The sequence below is a fragment of the Thunnus maccoyii genome, chromosome 9, assembly GCF_910596095.1.
Source record: "Thunnus maccoyii chromosome 9, fThuMac1.1, whole genome shotgun sequence".
NCBI classification, from domain to species: domain Eukaryota; kingdom Metazoa; phylum Chordata; class Actinopteri; order Scombriformes; family Scombridae; genus Thunnus; species Thunnus maccoyii.
The window spans coordinates 30,074,378-30,093,083 of NC_056541.1; the positions used below are offsets into that span (position 1 = coordinate 30,074,378).

The 18,706-nt window shown below is 38.3% G+C and overlaps 2 protein-coding genes across 2 annotated transcripts; one reads left to right on the forward strand and one right to left on the reverse strand.

Moving 5' to 3' along the window:
- Positions 1-1,966: 1,966 nt before the first annotated feature.
- Positions 1,967-8,918, reverse strand: anapc7 (anaphase promoting complex subunit 7). Its single transcript, XM_042421018.1, has 11 exons — positions 8,685-8,918; positions 7,733-7,919; positions 7,199-7,318; positions 6,935-7,046; positions 6,558-6,711; positions 6,276-6,418; positions 5,865-5,982; positions 3,944-4,140; positions 3,623-3,847; positions 3,337-3,487; positions 1,967-3,169 (listed from the first exon to the last, which is right to left on the reverse strand). The coding sequence occupies exons 1-11, from the start codon at positions 8,783-8,785 to the stop codon at positions 2,980-2,982; spliced, it is 1,698 nt and encodes a 565-aa protein (XP_042276952.1). The 5' UTR covers positions 8,786-8,918; the 3' UTR covers positions 1,967-2,979.
- A 2,898-nt stretch (positions 8,919-11,816) lies between these two features.
- On the forward strand, positions 11,817-17,352 carry LOC121903711 (ubiquitin-conjugating enzyme E2 G1-like). Its single transcript, XM_042421019.1, has 6 exons — positions 11,817-11,984; positions 14,303-14,405; positions 14,562-14,659; positions 14,886-15,064; positions 15,186-15,293; positions 15,391-17,352. The coding sequence occupies exons 1-5, from the start codon at positions 11,942-11,944 to the stop codon at positions 15,270-15,272; spliced, it is 510 nt and encodes a 169-aa protein (XP_042276953.1). The 5' UTR covers positions 11,817-11,941; the 3' UTR covers positions 15,273-15,293; positions 15,391-17,352.
- The last annotated feature ends 1,354 nt before the right edge of the window (positions 17,353-18,706 follow it).

Sequence of the window (18,706 nt, forward strand, 5' to 3'; positions counted from 1 at the left end):
ATTTTAATCTTTTTATTTTAAAGTTGTTTTTTTTTCGTGAAGACAGAAGAGAGGACAAATATGTTACCAGTTTGATCGGATTAAATTTTTGATAAAGCCTGTTGTTAATTTTGTTTACTTGAAGAAAACAACATTTGTTTTGATTTTTTTTTTTTCAGTTTTTCAGATTCAGTCTCAATTTTCAGTCTTAATTTTACATCTTAATTACAGTCATCTTTATAATGTATAAATGTGCACATACTGTACTTGAATATGTAAAACGGCACCAAGAAGCTGATAGTCTCATCAACTGAGCACAACATGGACAGTTTAAGTAGAGCGATGTGATGTTTTGACTGGTGAGAGGCTGAGATGTCATTGGAAGAGTGTGAATATCTGTACATAGCACACAAACTAGAATCTCTGTATAGATTTTTTTGTTGTTGTTGTCAAAATGCTCCATAACTTTACACTAGTTTACTTAAGCGTGTACTTAGCCCTTCTGCATGCCTGCTCCAATAATACCAGGCCTGTGAGTGCTTTGACTCTTTTTTTTATTTTTAAAGCTAACTGTTGTTTCTTCCAATGCTTTCCACCTATTTACCTGCAGAGTGAGTACACTTTGACCTGCATGCCAACCAGAGTTCTCATCTTTCATGTGGTCGCACACGCAGCTTTGCAGTCTGTCATTGCTTGTATGAAATGACTGCAAGAACAGCTCATGCTTTCAACAGGATTTTTTTTAAAAATATACTTTTAGTGGTACAAGAGTAAGAGGAGAAAAAAAATCAAAGTGTTTGAGTGTTTGTTTCAAAATGCCTTCAATGTCACCAAGTGCCAGGTACACGCGGAGTAGAAATAGGAGCCTTATGGATTTGAAACTGTCACAGTGTCACTAGCGCTGGTTATTTGTGATTGTAGACTGGCAGCATGTTTTAGCAACTGGCAGAGACATTGACATTTAACACAGGACATGGTGTTACTGTTTTTTTTTTCTTATTTATACATTTTTGTTTTTAAATTGTCATAATTTTCTGCTTGCCCATGGCATGGCCTTTATATATTTGCTCTGTTTATGAAAACAAGTATTGATAAATTGAACTGATTTGCTGCTCAGATGCTTTTGACTTTGGCCTGTGATTCTTGTGTCCATTAATTTGATTCTTCCTTCTCTCTTTCTTTCTTTCTTTGCAGCAAAGGCCAAGTAAGCCCACCTCTACTCTAAATTCCTTGCAGAAACTTTGGTTTTGTTTTGTGTTGTGCATGTGTGTTGTGGGCAGCACATCTTACAAGAGCTGCATGTCAGTTAAGTAATCTGAAGACAGGGCTCATAAAGTTCATACATGGTTTTTATAGAATGGCCACAAATAAATGTCTGGTGAAAACTAGCCAATCCCACCTCATCGGTCCTTCCATCCTCCTGCATGAAGAGCCTTAGATTATGACACAATTCTCATGCCATCTTTTTAGACTAAGATCTTAGTACTGTGTACAGTAAATTGTACAATATTCCATGGTGCATGTCTGCTGAATCAGCCATCTGTTTTACCAGACTTGTGTAATAGCTGATGTATAGTATTGGTAAATAGAATAGACACTTGTCAGATAGTACAAATGTTAAATAAGCTCAAAAACACAGTTCATCTTTCCTAAGGAAATACTTTTATGGGATATTTAAAAACCAAACAGACTTTTGTTTTTGCTTTGCACTGAGATGTGCAACATGTTCGGAGCAGATTTTGCCATATCTGGGAAGGCGGACGTGTAGTGGTGCAGTGATGAGCGGCAGGCAGTCCCTTCACTGGCATTTTTTGCGTAATTGCTGTACTGTATTTTCAGAAATGATTGTACACTGTATCACATGAACTTTGGTTTCAGGTAAATAAAACTGTCATACATGAAGAGTTTACTGAATGTTCTTTGTAATGTGTCGTCTATCACTGAACTTTGTTTTTTAGAGAAACTGGATTACAGCACATATGTCAACTGAGTGTTTAATGATTTTATTATACATTTTTAAAAATATGTACAAAATACTATAAACATTTGTTTTGAAATGGTAAAGTAACACTTCCAAACCTAAGAATGAGTCAGTGATGGGGTTATTTTTTGATACAAAGAAAGGCAGACTCAACAGACAACACGCACCAAAATAATGACAATTATACAATACATGACAAATTCAGATGAGACAGAATTCAAAAGAAAACTTATGCGAGCAGCAGAAATATTATACATTGTCACTTTTTTTTTTCTACAGATCTCAAGTGTCTGTCAGAGAAATTTGATTGTGATACTTTGACATAAACCTTGTTTCCTCTGTTGCAAACAAGTGAGTCAGTCAGCCTCAAACACAACACTAATTAAAAATCTTTGCCCTGCTGTGACACATGTTAAGTATAACGGCAGCCATTTTGGGCCTGAACCTGATTTTGCTATCATACTAGTTGATTCTGACCATTACACTGCAGAAAAAGCTGTCTTTTTTTAAGTGTTCAAGTTGTATTTTATACTACCGGGAACAGTAATGCATTTCTTTCATATCAGTGGTGTAACTTTAATTTTTAAAAGATGTCTCACTACAGAACAAGAGACCAAGTTGTTGGTCTGTTTTTTTGGGGGGTTTGAGTGTAAGACTTTAAGACTTTGGTGGAAAGCTGTGTAGACAAGCAAACCAGCGTCAAAAGCTCTCCAGTGGTTTTGATGATAACACTGTTGAGATGATGGAAAAACAACAATTAGGTCCAAAATGGCTGGAGTTGTGCATCAAGCTGCATTTCAAAAAAAAAAACAAGCACTGAAGTCCTCCTGTAGCTGCATTGCAAACCTGGGCATCAGTTCATCCAGGGGTCTCTGAAGCAGGCAATGTCTCCATGTTAACCTCTGTGGTCACGTGTACGGAGCGGTATGAACTCCAGAGGCCACCTTGTCTTGTTTGACAACCCTGATGGCTGAAGGCCTCCCGCAGGCTGCAGGGTGTTAGGAGGTGGTGGCCCCGGGTCACTGCATACCAAACCACTGTTCCTGATCAGCCCACTGAGCTGCCTCACTGTCACTGCCCTCAAGGTCTCCATCCTCTCCGCTGCCCTCCATGTCGTCACCATCCAGCTCCACTGTGGCATCTGTAGGACTCTCCTCCTTCTCCATCTTCTGCATGCCTTCTAGAGACTTCTGATCATTGGGATCCAGACTTAGAAAAGAAAGAAAGAAAAATAGACTGAACCCATCGACAGAAGAGGAGAGGAATCTGAAACATCATTATCTTGTAATGTGACTGCTATCCACATCAAAAAGTGGAGGAAAATATGGTTTTATAAACATCTACAGATATAAGAAAAAAAACCAATCTCTGGTTACCTTAGTGCTATGCTATACTGATCCATGGCTTCTTGGTAATCGTTGACAGCCACCAGGAAATCTCCCAGCATCCTGTGCAGGACACAATCACTCTGATTGGCCAGGGCATTCCGGAGCAGAGCGATCCCTTCTTCATATTTCTGTTCCCGACCTTCACAAAAAACACAACCCTTGTGACAACTGTAGCAGCCAAACAAAGAACCTCTCCTACAGCACACAAAACCTGATACTCAAATATCTACACGCCAATGGCTGACGCTGGCAACAATGTCACAGCTGTACGTACTCAGCAGTTCAGCCTTTTTGACCACAGCCTTGGTGTAGTCGGGTCTCTGAGCCAGGGCTTTGTCCAGTAGGGTTTTGGCTTTCTCCTGAGTCACGGGGTCTTCCAGGCACACTGTGGCAAGGATGGTCAAAGTCTGCGCGTTGGCCCCCAGAGTCTTATAGATGTTATTGGCCATCCCCATAGCCTCTCTAATCCCATTGGATGCCAGGTAACAGTCAATCAGACCTGTGAGGGAACAGCTGTTATTATGATGTAGAGACCAGTGCCAGCAGGACAGAAATCCACATCTGAAAAGATAACATATTTAAAAACCAAACATGCCTTCATAGCAGTCAAGTCTGCAGGGTGCCAGGCGCATGGCCTCTCTAAAATGGATGATGGCTTCCTGAACGCGGCCCATGTTTCTCAGTGCTGCCCCCTTCAGGAGGAGGGCCTGCACACTGTTACTGTTGAGCTGGATGGCCTTTGCTCCCAGGTAGAGAGCTCTGGAGTAACGTTTGCTGTAAAAGCTGTGACAACTGAACAACAGAGACACATGCAAAAAGATGAAAACAACTAAACAGGAGAATGAATTGTTATATTTGCAAATGTTGTGATACATTCCAATGTGGACACGACAGTTCATGAAATTCAGAAACTGATTTTGGTTGACAGTTTGACACAGAATTGATGTCTACAGAGCAGCTGCCATGTTTTTACATTTTGAAAATCAGAAGTGACGACCACTGAGAGCCCAGTGGTGCAAATCAGGAGCAGCAAAGGTTCATTTGAGGACAAAAACAGAACTGTCAACAATCTCTTGTACATCCTCCTTGAAACAAATAAATAAATACTGATTTTCCGATTCAAATTGATCATTTAATTTTTGCAATATCGATTCATAAAATTCAAGATTGGTCTTTTAATATAGAGCTTTTTCTTGTGGATTTTAAATCCAAAATGAATCCAGACATCTGCCTTTAGGCTTGGCGGTGCCTTCAGTGGAGCAGTTCCCACCATGTTCAACGAGACCTGGCCAGATCTCACCATGCACGAGATCTCACACTGGATTTCATTGTGCAAAATCTTGTGGCCAGATCTTGTTTAACATGGCGGGAGCTGCTCCACTGAAGGCACCGCCAAGCCTGTTGCACAAAAGCTTTGTGAGACAATCACAGCAAAGTGAATGTTTTACTGAGAAATTAGTGATGTTTACATTACAGTGGGTATGTTTTTAGCCACCTTACTTACACTGGCTGCCTGGTGATTCCATTTAAAATCTATTGTTGTTTATACACTGAATAAAAAGAAAGCACTTATCTGGTCACTCTATACTCACTGAGTCTGTAGAGTTGCACTATACTGTGTTGACTGTTGTAATCTGTTCATGTTAAAAAAGTACATGATGTATCTGCTTTGGGGTCCATTCTTAATATAAACTAGGAATGCACCATAATATCGGCATGTCATTGGTATCGGCCGAATATGGCTTTAAAATGAAATATCGACATCGGCCCAAAATGAACATTTCTGTCTATATCACAGGCCGATTTGTCGCCTTCTCCTCCACCACCTGGCTGTGCTTCCCTCCACAGACTGTTTCACCCTCTTGGTCCCAGTGCTTCCTCCACAGGCTCCACTTCACTCCGCTGCCTGACAGACCTGCTGCTTCTTCCCTGAATAACCTGAGAAACAGAGAGCCAGGGCGAGGTGGGAGGCTAGCTGGCTGTGCTTTCCTCTAGCCATGCTGTGGCTAACGCTCAACTAGCCTCCCAGTTGGCCCAGGCTCTACGTGTGGATCCAACCAGAGCACCGAGCCTCAGTTTGTTATTCAGGTTTAAGTGGGAAGACGCAGCAGGTCTGACAGACAGCTGAGTGAAGTGAAGCCTGCCGAGAAAGAGCAGGACCATCCGGGTAAAACAGTCCGCGGAGGAGCTGCTATGTTTGGCTGTGCAGATAGGAAGATCTTCCTAAGTTCTTCCTTCACATATGGTCTTTCTTGATCATACGTAGTACAATCTATGATTGCATGCATTAACATGCATATTTTAATAATGCTCTCTCTGAGAATCTCTTTCATATCCAAGCAAAATTGGTATTGTAAATGAAATATCCCCAACCGTATTGAAATCAAATTAAATTGGGACCTTGTGAATCATAATCTAATTGATTCCGGAAATCCAAATCTACCCAGCCCTAAATGACACTAATCTCAAGTGAGGGCCTTTTAAGCCTCTGCAAGGCTACACACTCAGAGACTCACCCAGAAATCACCCAGGGCTCAGCGTGCTGGTCTGAGATATTAAACAGTCGTCCTCCCAGGACCTCAACATCTTCCAGGTGTCCCTCACGAGCCATCAGGTAGCCATACACATCCATTCCTGCCAGCACCAAAAACATAAAACTTGAATTGTGTCAAACATAAATTCCAGATCTCATTTTATTACACAGTATACGCTTCCTAAGCCCCTTTCAGACATTCACTTCACTCCATAACTGTTTTGGTGTCATCTTTGAAAACAAGCCACAAGTTGTTCTTGACTACAGAGGGCGTACTAACATTTCCTACACAGCTCCCATTAATGTATTCCAACTTACAATTTGTGACAGTTGTTAGGTCAATCAATGATTGCAAAAAAACAGAATAGAACAAAAATAAATCAATTTTACGCACCTTTGATGAGATACGGGTCCAGCATCTGGGCTTGTTCAAATTTGAGGATGGCGTTCTTGGTGTCACCTGCCCTGAAATAGACATCTGCCAGGCTCACCAGGAGGTCCACGTTGTCCCGCAAAAGAGACTTCTTCTCTAGAGAGCTACGACAGAGCGAGAAAGATGATGACACACATCAATTAAACAAATGATTACATTAAAAGGCATGGTAATATCGAGTCACTTAAAAAGAATGAGTATGTTAACCAGGATATTATATTTACATGAGCAAACTCTCCTCACCAAATCGTGTTGATGGCTCTTTGATTGTCCCCTGCATGTATGAAGGCATATGCTTTAATCCAAACAGAGAGCCAGTCCAGGTTGGGGATACTCTGAATAACATCCATGGTCATGGACGCCACTTCAGCCCCTTTGACTGATAAAGAGAGAAGGCCTGGGTGGAGAAAAAACAAAAATTATCTATAGAGAGCTTTTTACAAACATGTCGGTCATACAATCCTAAAAAGGTATATTGGAGCGAGTGGTCCGTTTAAGTCCAAGCAGAACTCTGGAGAGCATGTGCACACATACAGGGCAGCATATAGACTTAAGCAGGTACAAGTGTCTCCACAAGTTAAATGTTTGTTGGATGGAGGCATCACTGTGGTCATGCATACCAATGATTGCATCCAGGGCGAGGGGACACTGTCTGAGGACTTCTTTGTAGCTCGTCACAGCGGAGCGCTCCTGACCAGCTTTCCTGTACAGGTTAGCTAGCATCATGTTGATCTGAGGTGAGAAAGAACAATAACATCCATTTCTTAAAAATTGAGTCACCACTTAGCACCACTGAGTTGACAGATAAAAGGTCTGTATAATATAAATGACGTAATGCATGAAGATAAGAGTTCAATACAACAACCATGACTGTAGCAGCCTACCTTTGGAGTCCTCTGTCTTGAGGGAATCCCATCAAGCACTGCGATGGCGTCTTTATCCAGTTTCAAAATGGTGTAGCATTCAGCAATCTTGTACTTTACCTCAATCTCAGAGGGCAAACTCTGAAAGACATCATGAAAGGATATCACCAGTTTAATGGTATTTTTTTCCTACAACAATTCAACTGTCAATATGGATTTGATTCCAGGAGGAGAGATTAACCTTCATCAGAAAAGACTTCCAGGCCTCCTGGTTGTGGCAGATGGTATCTTCTAAACAACAGGTTTTATCCTTTAACATCCTTAAGTAGCTTCTTGTCACTTTCTGCCTACATTTTGAACAAAGTCTTAAAGTACTGCGCTCCACATTGGGAGTTTCTGGTGTTCCTCATGGTGCAAAATATTGCATGATACCATCATAAAAACAGCAATGTGAAACAAATATTTCTGCAGTAGTTGTGTTCTGTTAGGACACACACTGAGTAGCATTACAGTTTCAATCTGCAATTGAAACATGAATAGTCTTATCTAACATACTTGTGCCTGTATGTTAGCTGCAGCTCCACCAGTAGAAGTACGGACTTTGGATGTCTTGCTGAGCACCTTCTTCTGTTGCAGTGCCATACTGTACTTGCATGCAGCATTACGATATTCCTTATCGTGGAAGATGGCATCAGCGTGGTAAACCAACAGCTGGTACTTCTGGGCTGGTGAGAACAGCTCTCTTGAGTCGAAGAAATGCAAATAATAAAATCATTCGAATCTGACTAGAAACAACATAGTAAAATGTGTCTCTAATGCACACAGTATAATGCAATGTGTTTGTAGAATTGCAACGAGCAAGATGATATTTTCCTTGGAGCATACAGACAATACAGAGAAGACCAGCAGAATAAATAGTAGTTTAAAAATTATATTCTACACATAGGATTGAGAATTACAACAAAAAAACATTAAGAGTGATCAGACAGAGATGGCTATAACTACAAGAGGCATCCTGCTTCAGCTGCCTCCTGCTTGTAATAAATAATATAACTTAAATAATATTAGTCAAGAAGAACAAAAACACTGTTCGATTCTTTGACAACACAGTTGTTACATGGCCTTTTTATTTTAAATTAATCACACTATATTGTCAAGATTTCGCAACGAAAAGAAGCAGGTAGTGCACATAATATGAAGTCATCCTAAACAATAAATTATTTACTTTAAATTCATAACATCTGATGCTAATAGCGAGCACCATGAACTATAGGGGAATCTACACACGACTATCTCTTGGAGAGCAAAAACGTACATTCATGTTCCGCCTTATAATGTAACTTATACTCTTATCAACATACTTATTTGGGATGTGTGTTTTTCGGGTGGCTATTTAAATTAATTTAGAAGCCCGATCTGTGTAATGGTTATACTAATTTACATAATCACTGTGTTGTACAAGAGGGCCCTCCAGGAAATAGACGGAGCCCGTGCTGACATTACTTACGGGTTGTTATTGCTCATCGTTAGCAGTAAACTGCTCAATATCCGGACGTTGGAGTGAAGGCCGGCGGCAGCCATGTCCCGTACATGATCTATTACATTCATTTTCGTTTTAGTGTGAAGGCTTGCTTTGAGTTAGCGTCTGAAGTTAAAAGTTTCAGCTTACAAACAGCTAACGCTAGCGAGTTAGCTTCTGATGTATTAAATATGGCGCCGTACAACCTCCCTTCCGCATAGTGCTACCTTTAAGTGCTCTTCAAAAGCTCCGGTTTTCAAATACTCCAATAGTAAATACGACGTCTTCAACAAATCTGCGTTTTTTAGCAATACATTTGTTTTGTTTTGGTTTTTTGCTATATTTTTATTTTAAAACAAATAGTAATAATGTGGCAGGTAACTAAGAAAATAGGCAATCCAATATTTCCGAATCTCCCCTTTGATAAATTAAGGAAGACCGCTTATGCATACTAGTATTTCCGATAGTCATGAACGCACTCTTGCTTCTGCTGCAGTAATATGGTATATTTAATAAATAAATGTTGTACAACTTAATTTCACTTTGTTGTGGGGCAACAATGAGTAATGAGTAGTAGCAGCAGTAACATAAATGAAACACCTAACAAATCTGCTAAAAGATCTCTGCATAGTAGCCACTTGCTACTGTATGTAAAGAATTTGAAAACATTAGTCACTTCTTTGTTTTATTCATTATGTTTAGGTGTACATTAGTATATTTAGCATGTTTACATACTGCATACAATAGTAGTCATGTATGCAGCAACAGGCACAAAGTTGTATATAGTCATTTCACCTATAAATAGTTATTCCTTGTGTATATTTCTGAAGATCTTTGTGTTGTTATTTTGTGTAAGTGCATTGAGAGACACTAAACCAGAGTCAAATTCCTTGTATGTGCAAACATACTTTACCAATAAAGATGATTCTGATTCTGATTCTGAAACCACCTCTGCCTCATGTCTTACAACAAATGTACCTTTAAAAAAAACATGTATCCTTTTTTTCCTCATGGACTGTCTATCTGTGAAGAATTGAATTGAAGAATTAGTGCCCGAAATTACACAAATAGATGGACAGATGTTGTTTGTGCCCTACCTCACAAGTGCTCCTGTCCATATCATGGCCTACCACAATGTCAGGGATGCATTTTCTCCCTCTGGTCCCTGAAAATGACTTTGTGCCATTGTTGTAGAACAAATGGGCATCCATAAAAACATATTCTAAACATCTTGTAATAAAAACCCCAACCTTTTCATCTGACAAAGGGACTATTCTACAAACAATATGTGCGCAGCTATAATAAATTAAATGTGTAATAATTGGTTCACTCTGCAGGTATGGGAGTAGAAGACAGGTAGAAGCCCAAACTATCAAACAATTAATAAGACAAGACAAGCCACTGGTTTCTCTGTGAAAATGTAACAAAGTGTATCTTTGCAGGAATCATATCTAATCCTGGACTGTACATGCCAAGCCTCTTCAATGATCTCCACAATTAACTTAACTGGTGATATTTTCATGGGAATCCAACCATCCTGCAAGATGAACGTCTTTATTTTGTAATAGAATAATCTTTTAATTTGAGCACTCCTGTGAGTCAGGATGACTTACATGACATCCGGTAAGTCACCCAAATGTCTGTGTATGTACTATCCCCCTCAAATGATCAAGATTTGTTGATATTGATAACAAATGTGATTTTTGTAAAAAAAAATTAAGAAGACACAACTAAACATCTATTTTATGACTGTCAGTACACATCAGGATTCTGGGAAAGAAATTGAGGATTATTTTGACACTCAAACCAACCATTCAATTGAGCTGGAAGCTGAGGATGTGATACAATACTATGAAAACAAAACCAGACTATCAGATTATTCATTTTACTGGGAAGATTTCACATCCATAAATCCATAAAAGTGCTCAAGGTCTCACCTGTCGTTTGAACTTTTCATGATTGAATTTAGAGAGTATTTTTAGTCTATCCAACTTATAAACAATATGAAATGTGCACATATAATTAGTATGTTCCAGGATTTTCTTTAAAGAAATCAGATTTTATTGCCTACTTTTTCTGTTAAGTTATTTTTCTTTCTATTTATCTATTATTATCAATTTTACCCTTTGTCCTGTTACCATGTTGACTGTATCAACAAACTGAAAATGAAGTCATGTCCTTTATATTATTTTTATTTCATTATGATGTTATGATGTTATTGTTTCTGTTATTGTATTATCGTGAAAAAAGGTAACGCCTGCACACTTACTCCAAGCCACAAAAGTTTAATGATGACAAAGTTTTGATCCTACTTGGATCTTCATCAGGTCAGAATCTTTTAAAAATGGAAACCACACTCATATTTACACATCATGCACACCAATAGGCTAACAAGCTCTATGATGGCAGGTGTGGTTAAACATCCCAGAACAATTAACAATTCAATAAAGCACATAGAAAAAAGCAGTAATACAAAAGTCATACTTCAAAAAACAATACATCAAAAACATCATGAATATCAAACATACGTCTTATATATAAACATTATATCATATTCATCATCCCATATATCAGAATCTACATCACCTATGTTCAAAATATGTTGTATTAAGTTAGAAAAAAGAGAAGAAACCTCAAATTCTTGTACAGAAATTGTGTCTTAACACCCTTCTATAAAAAGTTAACACACCTGGAAAATAACACACCTGTTGAATTTAGAAAATCTAACATTTTTTCATTTTTTCAAATATGTATGTCAGGGTCTAGGAATAGAAAAAATATATAGAGAGAGCCATCATGATACTACCACCATTTTAACTTTAGAGAAAATGTTTGATCTCATACTGTTGATTTAGACCTCTAGGTGTGAGTGTCTGTATTATTATCACACACGTTGTATGTGACTCTTTCTATAAATAAAGTGATGGGGGAAAAAATGACATTAATAAAATCCCTGCTCAAATGACACAATAAATAGTCTTATAAACTGGAGGGCACACACACACACACACACACACACACACACACACACACACACACACACACACACACACACACACACGCACACACACGCGCACACACGCGCACACGACTGCAGACACGCATGCGCACAGCTGAAGCAGCAGCTGAAGCTTGTGTCAAAACACAGCAGGCAGCGCCAGCCTCCACTCGACTCCAGCTCCAGCTCTGGTTTTTCGGGAACTATTTGTCGACTCAAAGTGTTTTTTCATTTACGCCCACGTACCATGACCGAACAATCAGCATTACTTCTTCGAAAACAATTGGCAGGTACTATGAATACTACACTTGCAAGCAAATACAATCGATATAAAGGTTACCTAGCCAGCAGCTAACGTTAGCTTTTTTTAGCTACGCAAAGCTGTGTTTACGCCATCGGAGTAAGCCCAGAAAGCTAATTTAAGCTACATAATGGGCTCCATTATCACTGTAATCCACTATGTAGCTAAGATGCTTCGATTAGCTGATACCTGGTGAAAATAACGATACATATTGTCTTTAAAAACATTATTTCTGAACCAATACTGAATCGCAGCGCCAACCTTGCTAACGGGCTAGCAAGTTCGACATTAGTTAGCTGGCGGAACAAAGGAATAATCAATCCAGGGACTCATCTGCTCTGATGACTTTAGCTTAGCTAATGAAAGCTGTATAACCCCCAGCCTTTCACAGACAAACATGCTGTTCAGCAAGTAGCAACTTGTTTAAAATTACAAACTCACCACCTAGCTATATAAGATAATACTCAGCGTTACTCAGGCTAAATCTGGCTGATACTAACGCTGGTAGGTTAGCGGCTTTTTGTGGGTTAATGCATCTCTGTGTTGAAGCCCACTGTGATTAAACTTATTGCTCTCCTTTTGGCTTATTGTGAGAGCCATCATCATTGTGATCAATGGTGATGGCGGTAGTGCCTCTTCTCTCGTTAATGGCAGACACATGGACGTTGGTAAGAAGAGCAGTTTGGTCAGCTGCTGACTGACAGTCGAGTCCAGTTCAGCACCTGGATGTCTGTCTGTCTCTAGTCGGCTAAAAATAGAAGGAATAAGAACATGGATATACTTTTTGTAGAGTTTTTCGACATGCTTAATCACTAAACTGAGCTTGTTAAACTCAACTAAACTATACTAAATGTTTAATTGAAATGTCAAGATGTTTTTGACTCAGCACCTTGATAATTACGATCCGATTACTGAGGAAATGTCATCTGTAATTTAAATACAACAGTCAAGCAGTAAAACGCCTTCAGTGTTAATTCTACACCACTACAAAAGTCAAATAAGGTCAGATTACAGCATGTTTTAACTGTAATGCTGCCTAACAAAACCAAAGTCATTTTAGATATATCAAAATACAGTATTTATAACAGGGTCAGCATCACATTTAATCTATAGACTTATATCCCAAATTGATACTAATATTTCTCCTGTCTGGACACTGTAGCCAGTGACCTACTTTGATAAAGTTAGACTCACTGTGATGTTAGTTACCACAACCACAGACTGCGGTCGGGATTCAGGGTCTCCTGTGGTGCTGAAATGACAGCAAAAAGCCACACTGCCCTCACCAACTGAAAATTAGAGGCTAATAATAGTATAATATACTATGGCTGATTCAGGATAATGAACTAATTGTACAGTATGAACGTTTTAGTTTTTCAGTGTGTAGGGTTTTGAAGTTGATTTCATTCACCTCTTCAAGTTTTCAATTCTGTTCAACAGTGATTGTTATTGAATATATATAGTTTCTGGCCCGAACTATATATTCAATGAATAAACTTCGACCACAAGTTAATATCCTACAAAGTGACACCAGGATCACGTCTGAAACATTCAAAACACAGACAAAATTAATATTTCTGTTTTCAAACATATTGACTGATTATGTCCTATACTGAATAAACAAAAATTATATTAGAATGATGCTTTAAGCAAATTTGTCAATGTCAGTGGTGGAAATTGTCTTGAGGTGCACTCACTTTACAGACTTCATGTTACATTAAAAGTTGGTATTACTAATCAGCATCTCATATTTTGGGCAAAAAATGGACCAGAGGGCTCAAATGTTCAAATTAGCACAATGTTTATTTTGACAGCATTAATTACACATGCACTGCAACACGGTCATTCCATACTAATCACTATACTCTTAAGCTTTGCTTTTTAAGAGAAATATTAAGTAGAGGTCAAAATTCTTTACCTCCCTATATGTATTTATCCATACATGGTTCAGAAGTGTCAGTGGTGATTGTATCACCTGCTGAAAGTTTGCTGTGTATTCTGTGCAGAAGTCCAGATATTTTTGGTGTTATGTGTTTACCTACATGTTTGCTGTTATTGCCTATTTAAAATTAAATGAATTAATGAAATCTGATCTGAATTCTGTGTTTAAATCTTTTTATCTCTGTTTTCTCAATGTCACAACAAGCAACTTTGTATGTTGACTTCTACACAATATCCCCAGTATGCTTGACGCAACTACTTGTTTACCAACACACCTGTCACCTTCCTGGCAGATGAATTTGTGAAAATGCTATACTTCATTTTCAGTTTATCATATTTAAAAAAACCTTATGTCTCTTTTTCCAGAGCTCAACAAGAACCCCGTGGAGGGCTTTTCAGCTGGTCTGATAGATGATGATGACATATATAAATGGGAAGTTGTTATCATCGGTCCACAAGATACCCTTTTGTAAGTAAGAACTTATTTGCATAAGAGCTTCCTTGGTTGAGATATTTGGGTTCCAAACCAAAATATATGTGCAGATTCAGATTTATATTAAAATTTGAACTATTATTTTCCATAATATCTCACTTTGTCCTTGCTCTTTTTTTGTTTCCACTGCAGTGAAGGAGGGTTTTTCAAAGCTTACCTTACCTTTCCCTATGATTATCCACTACGGCCTCCAAAGATGAAGTTCATCACTGAAATCTGGCACCCAAATGGTAAACACACATAGAGCAAAGTGTTTGATGTTTACTGACTTCAAATCTTAATTGCCATCCCCTGGTCTGGACGTTTAAATAAATACAAACATAAATGTTATGCTACTGCATCATTTTGATGTTTTTTGTGACTGAGCAGCACTATAATCCAAGCTGTGAGTTTGATAGTAATGAAGACTTTAATTTATACAAGCTACTGTTAAACATGTGTTCCCATCCTTTACAGTTGCAAAGAACGGGGATGTTTGCATCTCAATTCTGCATGAGCCTGGAGAGGATAAGTTTGGTTATGAAAAGCCTGAGGAACGCTGGCTTCCGATTCACACAGTAGAGACAATCATGATTAGTGTTATCTCCATGTTGGCAGACCCCAACAGCGATTCACCAGCTAATGTGGATGCTGCGGTGAGTTATACCACTTATCCCATTCCCCTGACACTGGAAATCCCTTTTTCACTCTTATTATCTTGGCACCTCAAGTAAATTGAGGATGTTTTGTTAAAGGAATCTCATGTTGTTCCCACAGAAAGAGTGGAGGGAGGACCCCAACGGTGAATTCAAGAGGAAGGTGGCCCGCTGTGTAAGAAAAAGTCAAGAGATGGCGTTTGATTAGGAGTCAATTGTAAATTCCAGGGTAAGTACTGTATATGGAAATGTTTGCTATGCAACACTCATCATGTGGGAAATCCTCCTTCTGGACACAAAGTAATTACAATGTTCCTTTTTTCCAGTTAAAGGAAATGCCTTCAGAGGGAAAATTTCAGCAAAAGGCTTTTGCACCCCTTGTTTTGCCAGTCAAAGGAATTGGTTGGCTTCAACCACGTTTCTGTGAACGGTTGTCATTTTCCGCAAGATGAGCCAATTTGAGAACCCTACCAGCGAAATTCACCTGTTTCCTACCTGGAATTGTATATTTAATTTTATTTATTTTGAAAAATTAATGATGTAAGATATGTCACTACTGTAAATTAACTTGCTTTTTTATCTGCTGCTGAACAGTTTCTACTTTATACCAGGTTTCTTATGCAATTTAGTGGTCAAGATTGTGTAAAACAAACAAAAGCCCGTTACCATTAGGTCATCACTCGTCCTCCCTACTGCATACTTACCACCAGATTAATGTCGGCCCAACAAATTTCTGTCAATAGATGTGATCATTTTGAACACTGTCATTGAATCACTGTTGCCTTTTGTTGGCTTCACTTCCTCACAGTCTGCTTGTTGTTCAGAGGGACAGGTTAAGAACTTTTTGAGGCACTTATAAAATGTTTTCATACAGTCTTTATTTTTCTCTGAGAAACGGCCTTCTGTTAGAATTTCCCTCCAATACTAGTGTATCTCTGTTAGATATGAAACCATGACTCTCAAACCTGCATGATCCCCTCAAACAGCTCTATTATGTATTGTTGCTAGCTGTGGATGTAAATGGAATGGCTTACTCAGTGTTTTGAGAGTTATCGTTTTATAATATATTGGCTTGCACAAGGCATGGCTAACGTTAACAGGAGGTTTGTGCCAACTTCTCAGGATTAAACTTTAGTAGGATCTCAATTAGCAATCAGTAAAATAGACCTCTAATATTCCCGACCCTTCCTCTAAACATGTGGCCTTGAAGGTCAATAAAGATGTCTATTAATTACCACTGAGTTTAATGTCTTTTTGCAATGTTAATTCTAAATCATGGACAACCAAAAACAGTCTGTGAAAATAGCCTAAGCTGTGATTCTTCCGTTTGTGTACTGGTTAACTGGCGTCTGAGCTTACCTCAATTTGAAAGGCTAACAAATTTGATGAGGATTCTGGTTGAGTTTTTAATCTATTAACATAGGGAATTTTAGGGGCTACATTGTAGAGTTAGGCTAGTCGTTCTTACGTTGTTCATTGTGGCACATTTGGCTTTGGATCAGTGTGTGAGTAAATGATGTGTAAGTCACATTCACTCGTGGGTTTAGACTCTGAAGACTTTGGGTAGATTGTAAAGTAATGCTCTTAAATTCTATCAACATCTTGAGTTCAGACTGATGCATATTTAGTCAACATTTATCACCTTTTCTTAATCACTGAATTTGGGTTGTAATTGTTGATAGAGACTTGAAGTTAACTCACCACATAGTAAATAAATGTTCTCATTGGAAAAGGACACAATCCTGCATCTAGGTTTTTATTTTGAAGAATATACACAGTCGTGTTTGGGTGGAGTCTGGAAACCATTGGCTTTTGTTCACTTCCATTGATGGTGTTGCTGACTATTTAGCCATGATGACATCTATTTTGAATTACAATACTGTTATACATGATTGATCTGTGACTGACATTGAAAAGTAACTAACCAACCTTTGGCGCATGCAATCAGGTTTGAAGGAGTTGGGTATGTTTAAATAGGATACCATTGTTAGTACATTCTGGGTGAATGTGATGTGTACAGTTAGTAGATTTCTGTAGACTTGATCACATAACTGCTGTCAACATTACCTTTTTAAGTCAGAATTTTCTAACCTACCATGACCTCCTCTGACCGGTGTTCACTGTATTTGCACAGATTCGGTGCGTTTTGAAATGTCATTAAGCAATACGCTCTGAAAATGGTGTGTCCAGGTAATCCACCCTAACGCCATTATTTGTTTTGGGTTTTTTCCATTTTGTGTCAATGCAATGTATATTGGACATGATGCTCAATAAAGTGTGTAAACAGAGTGGTTTGTAATTTTGTTTGCGTTTTACATTTTAGATGAGAACACGCTCTGGGTTCAAGTGTATTAGACCTCTGCTGTGTAATTGGACCCCTGGGAATAGTGTCAGGTTTCAGGACTGGCTTATTTCACACTAATAGGCTCTGCTGGTTGCAACAAATACTGAGCAGATAAAGATGCTAGCAACCTCTCTGATATATCTGCAGGAAATACTGCTATTGTAACTAACAATGAGGAAACAGGTTACATTTGAGCACCTGAAAAGAGAGAACTTGTTGAAAACTGGAAGTGGTCACATCTTAATGAGGTAAGACCACAGTGTGAGAGTTAACTTCTTTAATGGATGAATAGAGATGATGGATTTATTTCTTTTCAAACTGAGATTCTTGATTTTTAGGTCTGCAGAAGCTAATAAGAGGTGCAAGGCTGGTGAGTTGTATGTTCCTTTACATGCCAACTAGACTTGAATAAACCTGTTCTTTATTGAAGTACAAAATAGATGATTGAATGCAAACTGTATCTGAAACATAATGTAACATTTGCTTTCTCTTTGATGACTCAGATATTGAGTTAAAGTGGAATACCACAGTATGAAAATACTTTATTGGGAGTTAAAGTCCTGCATTCAATATTTAAATTAAGTGAAAGAACTATAAGGAAAATACAGCATACCTTAAGTATCAAAATACTTGTTATGCAGATTGGACACTTTCCGTTACATTATTACATATACATTAACGTAAGCAGCGATTTAATGTAGCTTGTCAAGGTGAAACAAATTTTAACAACTTAATATAGTGTTGGGTAGTTTATATCAAATCATATTGTAAAATACTCTGTAAAGTAACTTGTAACTATCAAATATCTAAGTAAATGATTAAAGAAATGTAGAGAAAAGGTACAATTTCCCTCTGAAATGTGGTGGAATAGAAGTAGAGAGTAGGAGCACAAAATGAAAATACACAAGTAAAGTACATCACAACTGTACTTTAGTACAGCATTTGAGTCAATGAGTTATTTTCCACCACAGGAACATAACGCTTTTTCATTTTTGCTAATACATTGAACAGATGGATCCAGATTTGGTGTAATGGGTTCAATAATGTGTGTGATAATGCACTTACAATTGCATTAACAATTTTTATGCATAAAAAATACCATAAATTATCTCAATTGTCTTAAATAATATACTGTTTTGTTGCATGCTGCCCTTGTCAGGCTTTGAATGTTTACCTAGTCAGCAGGAGAGGGAGATGTACAGAGGAACACACATTAATGTGTCTGCTGGCGGCCAGCACATGAAGACAATACATGTTCCCAAATCTATGATGTCTGCACCTTTCTTACAGGTAACCAC

Coding starts and splice junctions, on each gene's coding strand:
- anapc7 (XM_042421018.1), bottom strand. CDS start 8,785: ATGAATGTAATAGATCATGTACGGGACATGGCTGCCGCCGGCCTTCAC. Junction 6,712..6,934: donor CGCCCTGGATGCAATCATTG/GTATGCATGACC, acceptor TTCTCCACCCAG/GCCTTCTCTCTTTATCAGTC. Junction 3,848..3,943: donor CAGACTTGACTGCTATGAAG/GCATGTTTGGTT, acceptor GTTCCCTCACAG/GTCTGATTGACTGTTACCTG.
- LOC121903711 (XM_042421019.1), top strand. CDS start 11,942: ATGACCGAACAATCAGCATTACTTCTTCGAAAACAATTGGCAG. Junction 14,406..14,561: donor GGTCCACAAGATACCCTTTT/GTAAGTAAGAAC, acceptor TTTCCACTGCAG/TGAAGGAGGGTTTTTCAAAG. Junction 14,660..14,885: donor TGAAATCTGGCACCCAAATG/GTAAACACACAT, acceptor CATCCTTTACAG/TTGCAAAGAACGGGGATGTT.